The sequence below is a fragment of the Ursus maritimus genome, unplaced genomic scaffold (assembly GCF_017311325.1).
Source record: "Ursus maritimus isolate PB19 unplaced genomic scaffold, ASM1731132v1 scaffold_23, whole genome shotgun sequence".
In the NCBI taxonomy this organism is placed as follows: domain Eukaryota; kingdom Metazoa; phylum Chordata; class Mammalia; order Carnivora; family Ursidae; genus Ursus; species Ursus maritimus.
The window spans coordinates 17654247-17674824 of NW_024424786.1; the positions used below are offsets into that span (position 1 = coordinate 17654247).

Here is a 20578-nt window from a genome sequence, read left to right on the forward strand (position 1 = left end):
TATATATGAAATTTCCCCACACTTCTCTCAAAATATTTAATTCAAGTTAAAGACTATACTATGTATAGATAATATTTATTTACATTTATATTCTTAAGGTTCTGGAAGAAACCAAATATCAGTCTTTAGGCTTATAGGCTTAACTTAGACAAGTGGCTTTTTCCCCATTATACTTATCCTAGGTCTTGTGAATGGACATGTGATATGCTAGTCTGTGTCCAAGCTCACCTACAATTTCTTTTCTCAAAAGACAAGGCACATCTGCCACCTGCTCTACTCCGTGTCCCAGCAACAACTGTCGAGCAGCATAAAGATTGATTATCAGTCAAAAACCATTGCACAACACCAGATTTTGGTGGGTTAAGCTTGCTGATCCAGCAAGAGATGGTGTGAAATTTTCGGGAGTGTGTGCCAACATTTTGGTGCTAAAAGAACAGCAGTGCATGTCACAGTGAAACACAGCCAAAGATATGCAGACAAAGCAGAGAAGTTTTTTGTTCTGGACTTGGCTTTAAAAAGGATAAAAGAGAAAACAAAAAGTAGGAGGAAATTAGTTTGTACATTTAAAAATCATCCACCAAGCTAGTCATGTGTGTAACACTGTTATTTTAGAGATGCGTGTCCAGAAAAATTTCTAGGAAGTTAACTATAAATAATTTTATACATCTCTTCTACAATACCATTATCATATGAAAGGCAAGTATTTCTTATTAATAAAAATAATCAAGGATCTTAAGGAAGCATTCATTACATATACATTTAAATATAAAATAGTCACAGAAACATTTACCCACAAAGACACATGTGCTTATAGAAGATGATTAATACAAATGATTCAATGAATACGAAATAAAAGCAGCCATAGTTTAAAGTTAAATAAAAATTTGAAAAATATATGAGTCTATACTCTCGCATAGGTAATTTTTGGTGAGTATTGTAGCAACAAGTTTCTTTACCTTGAACCAAATTACCTTGAACTTTCTACTGAATTCAGGAAATTATCTCCTGATGATCAAGTATTTTCAAAGAGATAGAAATCCTAGTATCATCTTATATAATAACATTAATAGAGGAAGAATTTTCATCACCTAATCTGTAATGAACTCCAGAATTACTTATCTTCCACTTACGCAATTACTGTCTAGACTTGTCCTTGGTTCACCAGCTTTGTAGCAGTTGCAGAAAAAAAAAATACTTCTAATAAGGTATTAAAAGTATAGGGGAATACAGCAGTTAGATACACTGAATTTTTATGCCAAAGTTCTTATGTCATTTAAATGTGATTACCATATATAGCACTTGATAACAGATTATGGTATGACATGCTTGTAAGAATAGTACTTTTATTTCATTCTTAAAATGCATTCTTTCCTACTGAAGAAAGAAAAATGTTTGTTTTATTTTAGAAAATCACATTTCTGAAATGTTATAAACAAAGGACTTTTAAAAGAAAGACCTTACCAGCAACTATGTCTAAAATACATATGTTTATATTTTGTGTATATAGTATTATCTATAAATATAAATATAAATTACACACACACACACACATTTCAAGGTTTAAAAAGTCAAGCTGCAGCATTTACTTTATGAAAAATTTTGTTAGGAAAATCACGTGTATGTAAGAATTATATGTTCATTCTGACCACATTTTCATAGTTATGTTAATGCTTTCTGAAAAAAGACCAAGAGTGTAAATGAATAAATGCTACTTGAAGCTTTGAACTATTTTCTGAGAGAATAAATCTAATGAATTATGTCTGTTGGGTGTCAAAGAAACTAAACAGTAAATTCAATAATCTCTGATTTAATTTATTATATTTTCACCATTTAACCTCCTGCAGGCTCCCTAATGTCTATTCAGATCTATATTAAATTAAGCACCAATGCTAATGAAGGGCAATAAACGTGGCTGTCAGTGGATTTTTCTTTCATTAAGCACATTATCCTCTTACTGAGCTGTAAATGCGTAAACATTAGTTTTGTTAAACCATGCAAAAAAGACAGGATGAAAATCATTTTTTAATTGCACCCCTTAAGCAATTTACTGTGGGTGGGGGTAGGTATTTTTTTTTTCTTTTTTACCTTTAATTTTTTTGAATGGATCTATAAAGGGCTCTCCTGTTGAAACATAAACGTCGGCTTCACGGGGTATATCTTCAGGTTTGAGGGCTTCACTGCCGTCTGCCAAGAACACTCGTCGTGCGGCCATGTTCAGATTCAGCTTTTCTGTGCACTCCTCCAGCAACTAGAAGAAAGCAAGCAAGAGGTAAGAGAAAGTGATTTAGGACAAAGAAAGCAACACATTGCCATGAAACAAAAGGTGCTAACAATGAAAACAGACACCCATTGAGTCACTGGCCAAGTTAAGTAACTCAAGTAACTCCACCAATATATTTCCTAGCACTTGAAAATAAAAAATAAAAGGTAAAGCACTCAGACTATTTAATGATTGCCTAATTTTAGTCCTTACTCTGTCAGTTTAACAACTCTACAAGATATAAAGCTAGTATCTGTTTAATTCAATAAACCATTTATATATTCATAAAAAAGAAAGGAATAAAAAACCTGTGAGATCTACGTATATATAAGCAATTTGCAGATTCATTACTAAAAAGAAAATTTTAACACAATAAATATCATCTTTTTCATTTCTTAAATTATAAAAGGGTAAGGGAAGAAATAAAGCACTGAAAACTTTTGAACACTATTTACCAAGGCGATGGTTGGTACTGTAACTTTGGCAAAGACTGTTCTAGATCCATTTTTGTAAGCTGTTACTGTAATCACTCTGGGATGAAGTTTGTGTCTTTGATACAATCCATGCCAATTCTGGGCTGGCTGAAATTTTAAAGAAGAGAACTCTGCAACTCTGAAGGAAAAAAACCCCACAAAATTGGTGCATGTTAATTAGTAAAATCATTTAAATAAATATTATCCTAGACATTTTTTATAGATATAAGCCCTAATGATTGTTCCCAAGCATTCCTCAAAAAAACTTTTTATAGGCTAAGATTGTCCATATCTACTTAAATATTTTTAAATATTTAACACAGGATAAGTGTTATAACTGTTCATGTAAAACACCTATCTTAGAATAAATAATTTTTATCAATTAACTTATAAAACACCACACACTCATTTTTTAAAAATTATATGCATACAAGCTATGTTCTGTGAGAAAACAAAAAACAGTAACATAGTCCTAACATCATGGAATAGTAAATGGCTAAGATCTTCCCTTAAGTTTTTATGTTTACAAAAGTTCTTTGATTTTTAAAAAAGATTTGAAATTCAAATAGCTTCTTACTCTAAGTTTCTTATTCTAAAGTTAGTTATAACTGCATTCATCTCAGATTTGTTTGGAGGTAGAAAGGGAAGATTTCTAAGTTTTGTCTTCATTCAAAATCAGTTTCGATTCTTATTATTTTCTCAGCAAAAGTAGATGGCAAATGACTAGCATGTTGTATTTTTTATTTCAAAGTTCTCTAACTAATCCCGTTAATTCTTAATACCACAGAAGCCAAGTAAACACTTTGAAATAAGAATGTTAGGTAAATTAAAATCACAATACACCCACCTAATCAAACATATGAAAATAATGGGAATATCAGTTTCTTGGTTTGATTTTTGCTTTTGCCAACATTTTCTTCTATCCATAAATTCTTAGGTTAACAGTTTATGATAACAATCTTGATGTGAAAATATATACACAAAATGGTTTTATAAGTTCATTTCAATTTGATTTTATTACAAAATATTGATTAAATATCAAAAGCATGCATTTCTATTTTAAATAAATATCTGGTAAACAGATATTTTGTAGTTCTAGCCTGATTCGCCTTCAAGCATTTTTTTCTGAGTTTCATATTATCCACACTGAAGTGTACCTCATGTTTTCCACAAGTGTAATTAGCAACATTCTACTCAGGTGCTTTCAGAGAAAAAATATAAACAAAACAAAAACAGAAACAAAACCCTAGAGATGTGTTACATTTTAATGTCTGAAATAGTCAATTGAATCATTATAAATTCTGCTCAAAGGAAGAAGCTTCAGCAGCCGGTTAAAAGAACAGAGAACAGCTTTGATTACCTCAGTTGACCCACTGGAGCACTGACAGGTCTGTTTCTCTTGGATGCTGATATAAAACAAGAATTGTTTTTACTGTTTGATTTGTAACTATATGGGTCTGATATTTCATCATGGCTATGATCTGATGCTGTTTGATGTGTGGAGCAATCTTGAAGTCCTGACCCTTCTGATACTGCCGCTGAATGCAAAAGGCTGTTGGGGCCAAACTGAGGCAGCAAATAATCTTCAGTAGTTTTAATAACTGCTTTTGCCTGGGATGACATAAACTCTCTGAAAGAAACAATCCATGGAAGAATACAGTGAATTGATTTTTAATGACTTATTAACAACTACCCCATAACTGGTTGTGTGCTATATGCTAGACAAAATACTACACACTTAGCCATTATTTTGTTTAATCCTTACAACATCCCTGGGAAGTGGGTACTATTTGTATCCCCATTTTACAGATTTAAGAAATTGTGGTTCGGGGGCGCCAGGGTGGCACAGCGGTTAAGCGGCTGCCTTCGGCTCAGGGCGTGATCCCGGCATTCTGGGATCGAGCCCCACATCAGGCTCCTCTGCTATGAGCCTGCTTCTTCCTCTCCCACTCCCCCTGCTTGTGTTCCCTCTCTCACTGGCTGTCTCTATCTCCGTCGAATAAATAAATAAAATCTTAAAAAAAAAAAAAAAAAGAAATTGTGGTTCAGAGAGGCCAATTAACTTGCCAAAGCTCACATAATCAGTAAGCTGACAGGGTGGGAAACTGAACCTAAGCCTGTACTAAAATAAAGCCCACATTCATAACCATTAAATTGAATTGCTTTACTCTATTAAAGAAGAAAGCCTGTGTAATGCTTGAAACAACGTAAGTAAAATTTTTAAATTCTTAGGCTCATTTATTAAAAACTAGAACTCTGCTCAGTATCAGTAAATATAAAAGTTAAAGAAATGTGGCTTCTACCCTCAAAAAACCTGCAAACTATCTCTTAATAAAGAGAGAATATATGTTAAGTAAGCCACTTAGAACTACAGGTACATATTAACTATAAATACAAAACAAATTCCTTGAAGGAAACTTGCATCGTTTGGAATAAAGTTGATAAAGGCTTCACAGCGGACTGGGATTAGGGTGACCAACTCATCCTGGTTTGCTCAGGACAGCCCTAGCTTTGGCACTGAAAGTCACACACCCCTGGAACACCCTCAGTCCCTCAGTCTCAGACAAATTGGGATGGCTGATCACCCTACCTGGTAGTTAAGCTGGAGGAGTAGCATTTAGATGAACTATGATGTTTGAACAGGGGATCATATGACCTGTGACAATATGTAAATCTATGCAAATACCAAGTCAGGAAGCTGGAATATATAGAGAATTTGCTGCTATGATAAAATGAAACAAGCTTTAACATATTTAAGAATATTGAGCTACGTGATGATTAGGCATAGAGGATAATAATCTTCCATGTATTATTTAGGTATTCCATGTATTTGTATTTTTATGCAAACCAAATCTGCTTCTGTCCAATTTACTAGTTCCTCAATAGTTCTTAGACATAATGTAATATAACCCCACCCACCCATGCAATTATAAAACAGCATATGCTTAGCATGGAAAGCTTGGCACATACAGCCCCTCCCCCCAATTTTTCTGCTCCACCAATGTCATTGTAGTCACAAATATTTCTTCTGGCCTGTCTTCTCTATGTTCACAAATGTGTAAAATGGTTGATTATATTTTCTGAAAGAATGGAAGGCAGTCACGTGCCACAGGGAAAACTGGTGTGGGTGTGTGGATGAGAGTTGACACAGTGGCTCAATAAAGCTAAATAAAGCCCTGGGATCCAAGCAGTTGTATATGTTGTTATCACATGTTTCTATCCAAGTCTGTCCTGAATTGACCATAGCTCTAGGGAGAGGAGTGATCTTTCTTTCACTCTGAGGATCTACCCACGTTCAGAACTTTGGCAAACAGCCTTCTGAATTGATCATTGGACTTTAGCTCCGGCAGAGGCGTGACCTCCCTTCAGACCACCCGAGCTACCTCAGATTTTGACAACAATGGTGAGTGATGGCATGTGGCAGTGGTCATCTTTCAGTGGCAGTGTTTCTGCAGCAACAGCAATGGAACTGCAAATGGTCACCAATCTCTTCAACTTAGGGGAAAAGCAGGAAACAGGTAGGAGGAAAGATTTGCAGATCTCATGAACAGTTCCCAGTGCCCATAGAGAGTCACTTGGAAAGCAAATTCTCATGTAAAGAAAGAAAAGGAATTCTCTACATAATGCAGATTGGGTGTCTTTTTTTTTTAAAGATTTTATTTATTTATTTATTTTTAATTTTTTTTTAAGATTTTATTTATTTGAGAGAGAAAGAGAAAGAGAGAGCACGCGGGCGGGGGCGCGTGCATGAGTGGGGGGAGGGGCAGAGAGAGAAGCAGGCTCCCCTGCTGAGCAGGGAGCCAGACAGGGGCTGGATCCCAGGACCCTGGGATCACGACCTGAGCTGAAGGCAGAACACTTAACTGACTAAGCCACCCAGGTGCCCTGATTTTATTTTTTTAAAGTAATCTCTACACTCAATGTGGGGCTTGAACTCAGCCCTGAGATCAAGAGTCACATGCTCTTCTGACTGAGCCAGCGAGGTGCCCTGTGTCTTTCCTTTTTAATGAACGCATTTTGTTTATTGTCAAATATTTTTATAAATACACTAACAATTTTATATAATAATCCATTATCATACTACCAGAAAGTGAAAGGTTTTTATTTTTTCTAAATTTCAAAGTTTTAGCTGTATTGATGAGAGGGCAAAAGGCAAGCTGAGGGCAACACTGGAGCTGACACCCCACAAAAACCACCCCCCTTAGGGTGGGATCTGTATAACATCCCTCAGGCACTAGTGATGGCCTAAGAACAAAGGCAGGGAGAAACAAATTGTCAACTGATAAAGATCGCAGTCAGGCAGGACAGGAAACTCCACTATTGTTTGTAACTGTCTTAATGTTTTACTTGCAAGAAAAACACAATCTTAATAACAGCCAGACCTACAAGAAAAACACAATCTTAATAACAGCCAGACCTGCAAGAACCTATGGACTCAATTTCCTGGAGCCCTACCATCACCTTCACCCCCATAGGATAGAAAACCCTATATAATCAGTCACTTACAATCACAGTGCAGCTTTTTCTGCCCTACGGGTCCTGTCCCAGTGCTCTAATAAAAACATCTCTTCGCACCATAAAATCTTGGCACCAAGAATTCTTTCTTGACCATTTCGCTCGATGACACTGCATCATGTGTCATACCTTTAATTCAGTATCTTGCCTTTTTTTACTTAAATATTGTCTTATAACCATTTTTCAGGTTGCTATATGATCTTTACAGATTTTACTAAAATGTAAAATTTTATCAAGTAATTGTACTTACATTTTGCCTTCCTCAATCTAGTCATGTAAAAGTTATTAACTGTTTTTGTCTGCTGGCATAGCTTCCCCCTGTCTTCTGGTAAGAGCACTGGCATCCCTTAGGGAAATTCACATCCTTCTCCCTCCCAACTCCACATGATTCTGGTAGGGTTAGGACAATAAATAATATGAGATTTACCTGGTAAATGGTTAAAAGAATTAAATTAAATTAAATTAAATTATATGATTTTAGCATATTTACTTATTGTCAGCTTTTCTCTAGTAATTTATATCAAAAAGGGGGAGAAAAGGTAGTTTTTCATGTGAAAATGTCACGTTTGGCCCACCATCTGTAGTCTTCAGTTTTGATTTGTTTTATCAATGTTGATGACAGGTTTGCACTAGTTCTTACACACTATTAAACTCTTCTTTCTTATAACAGTTGATGTGTTGCCTAGTCTTTGGGTGTGAGAAGATAATCACTGAACTGTTTGGCAAAGCTAACTTGTCCTACAAAGGAAATTAAACCCATACACATGGTTTGTTAAATTAATGCTGGAAATGAGGGCGTTGGGACCATTCAGCTCAAACACATTTGGGTTTCAGGTGACTGAGCTTGTTACTAGTATACACAGAAACTTAAAAAAGAAAATGAAGCCACTCCAGCAGGGCAAAAAGAGAATTAGAGACCATTCATTGCTCTTCAGAATATACTAGTGACTTAGAACAACTGCCGTAGAAGTGATTATTATAATAGCATTGTATGGGAACAGATGGTGGCTACACTTGAGGTGAGCATAACATAATGTATAAACTTATGCAATCACTATGTTGTACACCTGCAACTAACATAACATTATGTTTTAACTATACACAACTTAAAAAACTAAAAAACAAGGACCCCTGTCTGGCTCAGTGACTCCTGATCCCCAGGTCATGAGTTCAAGCCCCATGTTGGGCATCAAGCTTACCTAAAAATTACAAAACAACAACAAAAACTACCACTCTAGTAGAGCGCCACATTTTTTGTCTCCACAACCTCATCTATCCTTCTGTGCCTAACTGCTTCCTCTTCTTACATCGTTATTGCCTAACCTACCTCTGTTCCTCTCCTCACTCCTCATGGGTTCTGCTAATTCCTCTATGTGTCTCCTCATTTCTGTACACACTACTTTCTGGAGACTCTCTATGGCTCACATTCAATGCCCCCAAAAGTTTAACTGCATCACTACCCAGTTTAGAACACCCTGTTGGATAGAATTCTTAACCTAGGCAATCTTGTAAACCACTGGCAAACCTGTGGATGGGAAAATACTCCTCAGTGGCCCAAAAACTATAGACAGGAGAGCATGACGATAAGATGCAGAGGGCTTCGAGTAACATGGACTCTCAGATCTATGCCCAAAGAGGAAACCATACCTGGCAGGGGACTTGCATGGCCCGTCTCCTATACCAAGATAAGCAGAGACACTGTATTGTGTGATTGGAGAGGTGGGCAAAGGATGTAGACCCACACTAGCTGCAGTGAACCAGTGGTGCTCTTTAGCTAAATAGAACTCTAACATGTAGACTGTATTTAAGTCACCATAATTGTAGGCTCCTTATTTGTCTTTCTTTCTCTTATTCTCTTCACCTTTTTTCTTTGAAAGATCCTTTTGCCTCCTCTGCAAAAATTTCTTAGAAATCCCATGACATTCAGATTTATTAAAGTGAACTTCCTTCCACCTCTAGATTTATATACATCTTCACATAGCTATCTTCCCCCCAAGTTTTTGTCTTCTAAGAATTGTACTCTATATTCACATAGTTATCTCCTTCACCAAGACAGTCTTTGTCTTTTAATTGAGAATTTCGTCTATAATCTCACAATTTGTTTTCTATTTTTCCTATGTATTCTATGCTCCTTTTCATTCCTTTCTTGTTTTCTCTCAGATTAAATAACATATTTTTTATTATTTCATTTTCCTTTCTATTAGGTTGAATGCCCTACATTATTTACCTTTACTTTTAATGGAAATACTAGATATTACAATATGAGTCCTTGTCTTATTAAAGATTAATATAAAGTACTAATTAATTACTTTCCAGACAATGCAAGAACCTTAGAACATATCATACCCTTTTATTGCTGCTTCCTTGGGCTGGTGATCTATACTTCCTTATTCCATTTTTCATGGATGGGTGTATCTATCTTTCATGGGTCCTGATTTTATGCAGGGAACTCAGCTCCAAAATTCTGCCTTGCATGGACTTGAGGCTTTGCATCCTTTCCTCCCTCTGCTTCTTACAAATAATAATAACATAAAATTTACATTATCATTTCTTTTAAAATATAGATTTTGTTTCAACTGTTTTTTAATAAAATTTGATAAGCTGAATGGTGGTTTCCTTGGACTTTGTTTTTCCCAAATGATACTGAATTTAGTTTTATACTAGGGTCATTTTTGTTTATTGGCTTATCTTTAGTCTCTATGGATTGGTGTAGGAATACCATGTGGTATTCCTACAACAATGCTTTAGGAAATCATCCTTTGTCATAAAAAATAACCTTACTTTGTCCTCACTTACTATTGAGGCTATCTACCACATTCTGGAACCTGAGCTAATTTTATAACACATATTTTCTTTTTAACATTTCTATATCAGTCTTATTATCTTGTCCTGGAAGTCTATGATGTGTGTCTACTATAAATCTTTCATTATACCTGTAAACAATCCACAAATATACAAATTTCAAATTGTTCCTTTTTTGGTAAGATTTTTATGCTACCCTTGCGTTTTGTTTTTAAGATTTTATTTATTGATTTAACACAGAGCACAAGCAGGGAGAGCTATAGGCAGAGGGAAAGGGAGAAGCAGGCTCCCTGCTCAGCAGGGAGGCCAATGCGGGGCTTGATCGTAGGACCCTGGGATCATGACCAGAGTCAAGGGTAGACACTTAACCGACTGAGCCACCCAGGTGCCACTCTCTATGCTACCCTTGTATATAGGAATGAATTTCCTTCCTGTGCATTCACATTTGCCCTGGTAGATTTGATAGCTGGAATCACTATACATCATTGATTATGTCCTCCATCTAAAATGCTAAAATGCTATCAATTCCTGTCAAATATTCCAATTCATCACTGTATTATTTACTCTTTTACCACTGGTAAAAAGCATTTTTTTTCCCAGCCTAAAACCTAAATTCTATATTAGATTGGTACAAGAATATTAATCACACTACTTTTAAGATACAACTTCTTAAAAAATATCTATCTGTTATCTATCTATCTATCATCTATCTATCTCAATTAGTTTCCTATTGTTGGGCAACAAATTACCACAAATTTATTGGCTTACAACAATACCTATTTATTATTACATGGTTTCCCTGGGTCAAGAGTCTGGGCAAAGCTTAGCAGGACCCTCTGCTCAGGATCTGACAAAACTGAAAACAAGGTGTCAGCGGGGCTATAATCTCATCTGATGCTCATAGTCTTTTTCCAAGGTTATTCAGGTTTTGCCAGAATTTTGTTCCTTATAGCTGTAGAATTCATAGTGACAATCATCTTCCTTGATGGCAATAGAAACTCACCTTTCTGACTTTTCTGTTTCTGACCTCTAAATTCTCATTTAAGAGTTGATCTGATTCAACTAGGATAATTTCCTTTTAACTCAAAGACAACTAATTCTGTACTTTAACTACAACTGCAAAAAATCTCTTTTACCTTATTATGTAACCTCATCATAGGAGTGACATCCTATCATATTCACAATCCTACCCACACTCAAGAGGAAGGAATTACACCATCCATATACACCGGGAAGTGGGAATCTTGGGGGCCATGTTAAATTTCTGCTTATCACACTAGCTATATAATTATGCTGTTTTCATTATCCATTTTTTTATACCAAATTTGGATTCTGATCTTTTATTTTCTGGAAAATTTAAATACAAGTACTTAAGATTGAATTTTGTCATCATTCAGTACAGAGGATATTTAAAGAGTATGCCACAGATTTTGATAACAAATCCTGAGAGGAACTAAAAAAATGCTTTGAGAAATGGCATTTCTATTAGAATAAATTACTTCCTAAAGAGTATTTTAAAGGAGGAAAGGAGGAGATATTCACTTGGATATAAGTGTTCTGGTATGTTTCCTTTAAACAACATCAGCAACATTACTTCTGAATTAGCTTATTTTCAGTTATTGGAAAACATTATTTCTTTTAGCAGTTGAATAATTCTTTAGAAATTAGGTCATAAAAAAGAACAAAAAAATGTGAAAAGATGTGTCTACGTATATTAAACTATGTATATTTTTAAGGATTTTATGTGTGCTTAGATGAAGATGAAATAAAACATGTCAAATTTAGGGGCGCCTGGGTGGCTCAGTCGTTAGCGTCTGCCTTCAGCTCAGGGTGTGATCCCCGCGTTCTGGGATCGAGTCCCACATCAGGCTCCTCCGCTGGGAGTCTGCTTCTTCCTCTCCCACTCCCCTTGCCTGTGTTCCCTCTCTTGCTGGCTGTCTCTCTCTGTCAAATAAATAAATAAAATCTTTAAAAAAAATGTCAAATTTAACCTTAAAGTAGTATGGATAAAAACTATCAGTTAATTAAAAATTGTAACACTTTAGGTAAATGAATCTTTTTCAAAAAAAAAGATTTTATTTACTTACTTGAGGGCTGAGGAGAGAGAGAGAGAGTGCGCGTGCACACGCACGCACAAGGTCAGGGAGGGAGCAGGAAGGGGCAAAGGGAGAAGGAGAAGCAGATGCCTCGCTGAGCAGGGGAGCCCAACACGAGGCTCACTCCCAGAACCCCGAGACCATAATCTGAGTTGAAGGCAGACACTTAACCGACTGAGCCACCCAGGAGCCCTGGTAAATGAACCTTTTAAACAATTTCTTTACATGATATAATGGATATGGCTAAGTTACAGAATTACAAAGCTCAAACGTATATTAGTAGATTAACTAATCTCAACACTACCATACCTCGTCTACATGTCAGCTTTTTATCATAATCAAAAAGATTGTCAAGGATAGATCTTATACATTGTAGAATTTATAGCTCCCTTGATATTCTACTCTACAATTTAATTATCTTTTACTTTTTGTAATTTTTGTTAAATCTGGTTTATAATTTCTACTTCACAAGTAACAACAAAGCAAAGATCTGAGGTCCAAAAGTCTAAGAAAATACGCTCAGAGAAGAGTACAGGGGCGCCTGGGTGGCTCAGTCGTTAAGCGTCTGCCTTCAGCTCAGGGCGTGATCCCGGTGTTCTGGGATCGAGCCCCACATCCGGCTCCTCCGCTGGGAGCCTGCTTCTTCCTCTCCCACTCCCCCTGCTTGTGTTCCCTCTCTCGCTGGCTGTCTCTCTGTCAAATAAATGAATAAAATCTTTAAAAAAAGAGAGAGAGGAGTACAGAAAATGATAGACCATGTAAAATTTAAGGGTATAACTATAGTTTTGACAAGAGCAATTTTTCTTCTCATTTCTCTGCTTTAATTGCATTAGTGTGTCTTAGTGGCTTTTTATAGAAATTTGAGGAAAACTAATAAAATCATACTTGTCAATCTCCTATTCAAGGACTTCTACCAGTTGGTGCTGCTTATTGCTCCTCTGTAGTATCCTTCAGCTATAATGACACCACATTGCCCTCATTAGTTCTTACCAGTCTTTTGTCAATGGGTTTCACTCAGCTGATCTATACCCATTACTGTACATCTTTCAATGTATTTAATCAATATTAATCTAAACTCAGTGCTTACATTTTCTAGAACTCCTTCTATAATAACAAAAATTGCATAGTGGAAGAGAGAAAGGTTATACAAATAGTCAACGCATATAAATTTACAATTACTAACTGTGATTAGTACCGTGAAGGAAAGTCCTGGTTACTATGAGGGAGAAATTCAGGGGTTAGAGGAATAGAAGAGGCCTCAACAAAGCTGCTCAAACTGACAAGACACATGGGAGGAGTTTAACCCTACTAAATCCTAGTCATTCCTTATTCTAAATTATCCCCCCAGGTCCTGTATGAACTGGTGTACTAGTTTGCATATTGAAATGTTTGCTTTGTGATTTGTTATGTGATTTCACATGATTTCATATCCCACTCTGCAAGGGTAATATCTTTGTTTTGTATCTTTTACATGTCTACTAGAATTCAACCAGGGATTGATACGCGGGACTTATTCTTTGATAATTATGACATCATGCCAAAATGTGTCACAAAAATGCCACTGACAAACACAATTTTAGAAGTAAAATATAATAAAGCCAAGGCCAAGAGTTCTGTCAGGTAACATTATTTATTCAATAGTTATTCCAATGATTTTTCCTTAAAAGAATAGCTTCAGTTATAGTTAGGGATTCATCCTCTTTATATGCCCATGGTAGTTATCCCCTGATCAGCTCCAGGGGGCAAATCTTCAGTGTCTAACACCAACGATGGTAATTATATTTCCCTTGTCCCTTACAGGTTAAGTAATCAGCTTGTGATCCAACTTTGGCCAATGAGACATAAGGCAAGATTGTCTGGGGAAAGGTTTTTTGCCCTAATAAAAAGAAATATAGGACTACGTGACTGGCTCAGTCAGGAGAGCATGTGACTCTTGATATGGGGGTTGTGAGTTCGAGCCCCATATCGGGTGTAGAGATTACTTTTAAAAAATCTTTAAAAAAAAGAGAGAGAGATAAGTGATCAAATATCCATTTTCTTTAGTTGGACACTGTTGAGTGAACATGTAATGAGCCATCCTTCATGTAGGAGGAGTCATACCCAAGGATTTAGCCAACATTCTGAGGATGGCAGAGGCAAAGATCTAAGAGCCAGGCTCCTTGAAAACACTGCTGAAGCACTGAATTTAACCCTAGAATTGCTCTGCATCTGAGGTTCTTGTAATGTAAGATAATGACTTCTTCCTCATTTTCCTCATTTTCAAAGTCACTTTCAGTTGAGTTTTCTGTTACTTTGTGTTAATAGTAGCCTAACATACAATCAGCTCTTGAATCACACTGGCTTTACTTCTTGTTTTATTAAAAATCTTTACTGATGTTATAATGGACTAAAGTATAAACTAAAATGGTATTTTCTAAACATTTTACTTTTACTTAATCAGGAACATTTCACCAGAAACTTCAGCATAAGCATAAAAATGACATAAGAGTTTTTTATTTCCTTGCTCTTTGAAACACAAAGCATCCTTTGTGAATTTAGATTTCTATGGCAGAAATCTGCATGTGGCTAATAATTCTGTTCATAAGTAGGAAGTGTGGCTACTTTGACAATCATGGCTCAGTAACAAACACACAAGTCTAAGTCATCACACAGTTTAGATATGAATTCAACAGCAAGATAATGACAGTTGCCAAGGATTTGTACTTGCTGTCGCTTCATACCAGTGTTGGCTGTCAAAATGTCTCTTTTTCTTATACAGAAGCCATAGATTTTTTATGGATAGCAATTACTTACAATATACAATGAAGTACATCAAATCTAACAACCATTCTTTAGCCCCTCATTATTTGGTAGTCTCTTTGTTAAATGTAGTCAACCATTTTCATCTAAATTATTTATTTATACCTTATATTTGACAAGCATATCTTTCTTGCTTTATATTCTTATGGCATTTAAACCTTCATGAAGGGTTATGTTTTTTTTTAATATTATCATTTGTAAAAATTATTTTTATCCTATTACCATTTTAATGGTATTTAAACTCTCTAATTAGAATAAATACAAATAAGAAAATGTAAACATAAGGGAAAATGACCCCTAAGTACATTCAATAATAAATCACCAGCTTAAATTACTGAAATGCAACTGATAAAAGAAATAACCCCACATATGTTTGGTGAATGAAACCTGTTATAAAATCCCTGGAGTACATAAAGCACAAAAATTTCATTAAACTTCATCATAACCTTTTTCCAACTTGATGAAATGAATAACCTAAAGATATAAATAACTTTCTACAATTACTGAAAAAATGTGATTTAAACATCATAGAAAGTAAATAATGGAAGTGATAATAAAAGTGAACAATTCCCCCCAGATTTTATTTCCAACAGCAGAAGAAATTATATTTCTAGCTTGGCCTAGAAATTTAGGTAAGGGTATCCCAATTGCAGAGCAATTTCTAGTTATTTTATAACACTATCTCAAATTTTTATTTGCAACTCGAGGATTGAATAATAAACAATTTATTATGTTCAAACTACACATATACCCTATAAGAGATAGTCAATGTTTGTTAAATTAAACTTGTTTACTTTTACAGAAGGAAATTCTAGACAAGAAGAGCAATTTCTCTGGATAAAGGACCCCTCTGAGTATAGGATCATCCCACCCGAAGGAAGAGAAGAATATTTTTGCTTATGCAAAAGTACGAAGGAATAAAAACAAGGTACTCTTAAATCTAAAACTGGAGGAGGTTATAGATATCATACACAACATTTCCAAAGGAAATGTAAATCTTCAATAGGAAAAAATATAGTCTTTTGGCATTTTAAAAGGAAATAATATATTAATCTTTAGATCTGTAGAGATTTTGTTTTTGAAAAAATTTTGAAAAAAAGTTATGAACTACGCCAAGTGTGATTTCTTGAGAATGAAGGTAGAGCACTGAAGGTGTTTCCTTGCTTCTTTCACTGCTGCTGTCTTCCCTCACTCCCTTCTGTTGCCTACTCCATGCTGGGAATGGACAGCTCATCTCTGGAATGATGAAATTGCTAAACTTAAACTGTCCCTGGAAAAGGAAATATGATCAAATTTTTCTATTTAAAAAATAATCTAAGATTCATTCCAATTAAAAATATCCAAGATCCAGGGCACCTGGCTGGCTCAGTCAGCACAGCATGAGACTCTTGATCTCGGGCTAGAGAGTTCAAGCCCCATGTTAGGAACTGAGATTACCTAAAAAAAAGGAAGTAAAAAAATATCCAAGATAACTAAAATGACATAAAAAAGTGAATGAATGGTTTAGGTGCTATTAGTTTCCCTGAAAGCAAGATTTGCCTATGAAAAAGCAACCAGTATAACAGATAACAAAAAATTATTGGTAATTTACTTTTAAAACTGATTTAAGTCCTTATTTAATGTACTAAAAATAATTTCTCCCACAGGGAACTGAAAGAGTTGGCAACACACTCAGCTGCAAGCTGGATTAAAAAATACCATAACTTTCTATTATAAAAATTGTGAAATTACATCCTTAGATGATCATCAGCTAAAAATCATTAAAATATTTCATGTGTGGGGTAGAAAGAGATACTAATTTTTTTACAACATTCTCTTAATTTTAAAATGCAATTGTAATTTTGAAATCTTCTACTCAGCATTCAGAAATACCTTCCATAAATATAACAGAACTGTCCATAGATACCTGTTATCAATAAATAATTAATTCTGCCATCCATGTCTCAAAGGCTGGTGCCTGTTCCAGGTCACCTGGGAATACAGCAGACTACAGCTAAGCAGGAAACATTTCTTATTGTGCTGCCTTCCTGGAAGTAGCCCTAGGAATTAGGCTAGATATTCCCAGTCATGTGACCTCCTAGTGGTAGGTCATAAAATGGGAGGATCAGACCTTCATTGGCACAATATGTTGAACTTATTTACACTTTTGGTGATTAGTTTTCTTGCTGGGGGAAGGATCCTGGCACAGTAGTTTTCACTGTTACAAACAAATACAACAGAGTGACAAAGGAAAAACATTGAAAGAACACAAGAGAGAGGAGAAGAGTGGATAACGTGAATACAATATAGAATAAATTAATAGCATCGGGTAATAATATGAGAATAAAGTGACCAGTCACTGTATGACTTTCAATGAATGGATTTAATACATGTGGGCATATTTTGTAAAACATACAGTGTGTTTAGTGAAAAGAAACATAATCTCTTGTGATATACATAAAGGAATAACAAGTTGACTATATTTTAATAATTATTTCTCATAAAAAGATCACAAAGACATTGGAAGAAAGGTGGCAAGGAAAACAAGAATGAGACAAGAAAAGTTTTAACCTCAATCAGGGGGAAAATGTCTTTACTCATAGAGAAAATTGCCTCTCTCTGATAATCATATTAATGCCAACGGATCTTAGATTACCATTAGCCTTTATGAACTTGACCCCCTTCGGGTTGAAACTCATCATTTTCTTTTTCATGAAAGTAAAAAATCTCTGGGCATTGCCTTTGACTTTCCATTCGATTACCAAGAAAAAACCTACTTTATTTTCTAGGTACATCATAATCAAAGTTGATGGTAACAGGTAATAGTGACAAAAAGAAGCCAGGATTCAGACAACGAAATATGAGTAGCACATTGAAATAAACTATAAAAAAACAGGCAGTAGGAAGGTGTCACATGAAAAGAAAGACTGATATTAAGAAAAGGACAAATAAAGCCAGAGTTAAAATGAATCAGAATCAAAGAAAGAAAATGAGAAGAAAATAGAAAGAAACTGTATAAATGAAAGTATAGTCAACTCTAACAAAAAAATAAGGAATCTAAAAATACATGAAAGATAGTTGAAATAAAAAGTGAATGTAGTACTGTTTTAAAAAGGAAAATTGGTAAAAATAAATTCTAAAGGGAATCAAAATGTGTAAAGAGACATTATATTAGAAATGGCATTTGTAGAAAGGAATACTTAAAAATCCAATTTAGAAATTATTTCCCATTGTCTTATGGGAAAGAACACTCTCATGAATAACTGACATCTCTACTGTGTAACTATACTGGGTAATGATGTTCTAAAAAATTACCTAGGCATATAGCTAGTACACTGTGTAAATAAACTCAGACACTGCTAATATGGACTCAGAGGTCAGAGGAATAAAGCAAAACAAAAATTAGCTAAAAGTCTAGATTTCACTTTCACCTAAATTTACCAACACACACAAAAAAACAAACTGTTTAAAGATATAAATGTAACCTGGCATTTTTATAAGAGATTAACATAATTCTTAATTTATGAATATTTTCTTTTGCTCTTATAGTATATGTTTTCTATTTAATGTTAAGATTATGACGTCACATTTAGCCAGTCAATAGTTTATCAAAATCTGATAAGGGCGCCCAGGTTGCACCACAGTCAGTTAAGTGTCCAACTCTTGGTTTCAGCTCAGGTCATGATCTCAGGGTTGTGAGATTGAGCCCTACAGCAGGCTCTGTGCTGGGCATGGAGCCTGCCTGGGATTCTTTCCCTCTCCCTCTGGCCCTCACCCACCACCTCCACCCCTCCCAGTGTGCTCTCTCTCTCTAAAATAAATAAATAAATCTTTAAAACACACGCACACACACCTGGCAGATACTTTTTCATTCTTTCACTTTTTTTTTTTAAGATTTTATTTATTTATTTGACAGAGAGAGAGACAGCCGGCGAGAGAGGGAACACAGACAGAGGGAGTGGGAGAGGAAGAAGCAGGCTCCCAGCGGAGGAGCCTGATGCGGGGCTCGATTCCGGAACGCCGGATCACACCCCAAACCGAAAGCAGAGGCTTAAGGACTGAGCCACCCAGGCGCCCCCATTCTTTCACTTTCTAATGGAGAAAAAACACAGGAAAAAAAACCTGTGTCACCTCTGCTTTGCATTTCTGAGAAGTGTGGTAGAATATAGTAGTTAAAAGTTCTGGCTGTGAAGTTAGATCCGCATGGGTTCAAACCATACTTTCTCTACCTATAAGCTCTGTGACCTTGGTCAAGTTAATTAACGTATCTAGGTCTTTGTTTCTTCATTGTTAAACCGGAAATGTTTAAACACTACCTGCCTTATATTCCTCCCAAGGTTGTCTGGGGAACTAAATAGATACAATGCCGGTTAAGCGTTAAGCACGGTGACTGGCATAGAGCAAATATTATCTGCTCTGCCATTATCATTTTTATCATTACGCTACTGACCAAGTCAAACTCCAGTCATAATTTGTTTATTGCATCATCTACCTTTTTTCTTCCCATAGAATAAAAGAAATTGAAGGGCTCCAGTCCAGGCAACAACTTTCATAGCTCATCATATCTCCAAGTTATTACTGACATCATCTCCACAAAATACTGAGCATTTACATAGACAACTTTCTGTAAGCACTTTATCTCTTTCAGGATTCAATTTAAGCTGCTGAAATAATATTCTTACCTTGGTAAATCTTTTGAAATACGTTTGTAAATTGGGTGAATGGCATCTCCATTGATGGTGCCTTCACCGTTGCTCTGCTGTGATACCTCCATGGCTTTAGTCAAGGGTGATAAAGAAGACTGAGAAAGTGATGCTTCATGATCATTTGTTTTTCTTTTTGCCATTTTCAGCTAAAAATGAGGAAGAATGTTATTTAATTTAAAAGATAAAACCTTCCAGGGTTATAAATTGAGGCTGGAAATTAATGACAATTTATTTCTCATCATGTTCTAGACTATGCAGTAGTTGCTAAATGTGAGATCTCATGATTAAAAAAAAAAAAAACACCCAGAGATGAAAGCCTAAAGGAAAACAAAAATATGAATCTAAGTCTTTGAATGGTATAATCCTGGAGCACCTGGCTTGCTCAGTCGGTAGAGCATGCCATTCTTGATCTCTGGGTTGTGAGTTCGAGCTGTTGGGTGTAGAGCTTTTTTTTTTTTTTTTTAAGATTTTATTTATTTATTTGAGAGAGAGAGAGAAAGAGAGAAGAGCAGAGGGAGTGGGACAAGCAGATGCAGGGCTCGATCCTCTGATCCTGACATCATGACCTGAGCTGAAACCAAGAGTCTGACGCTTAACTGACTGAGCCACCCAAGCACCCCGGGGATGCAATTTTAAATAGGTTTGTCAGCATAGGCTTCATTGAGGTGATAAAATCTTGGCAAAGACTTGAAAGAGGGTCTTTGTTGTCTGCAGTTGAATCTAATCCCAAAACTCCTGATATTCCTTGAACTAAATTGCTTTCTAGAAAAGCAAGTTAGCTAGTTAGCAAGTTGCTAGACTTATTAATTGAGCATATGGAAGAATGAAAGAACTATAACTTAAACTCACAAGTATTATGGAGAAAATACATACCTATAATACATAAGATCATGTCTTTCTCTTCCACTTTCTAGCTATGTGACCTTGAGTATTATAGCCTTTCTGAGC

At 35.5% G+C, this 20578-nt stretch overlaps 1 protein-coding gene across 1 annotated transcript in view; it reads right to left on the reverse strand.

The window, feature by feature from the left end:
* The window catches only part of DCDC1 (doublecortin domain containing 1), a 414959-nt gene extending 395189 nt beyond the window's left edge, over positions 1-19770 (reverse strand). The window contains exons 1-4 of the mRNA XM_040638911.1: positions 19607-19770; positions 4094-4363; positions 2716-2872; positions 2086-2248 (exon numbers count right to left, since the gene is read on the reverse strand). Of these exons, the coding sequence (XP_040494845.1) occupies positions 2086-2248; positions 2716-2872; positions 4094-4363; positions 19607-19770 (754 nt within the window). The remainder of the gene's footprint in view (positions 1-2085; positions 2249-2715; positions 2873-4093; positions 4364-19606) is intronic.
* Between the last annotated feature and the right edge of the window lie 808 nt (positions 19771-20578).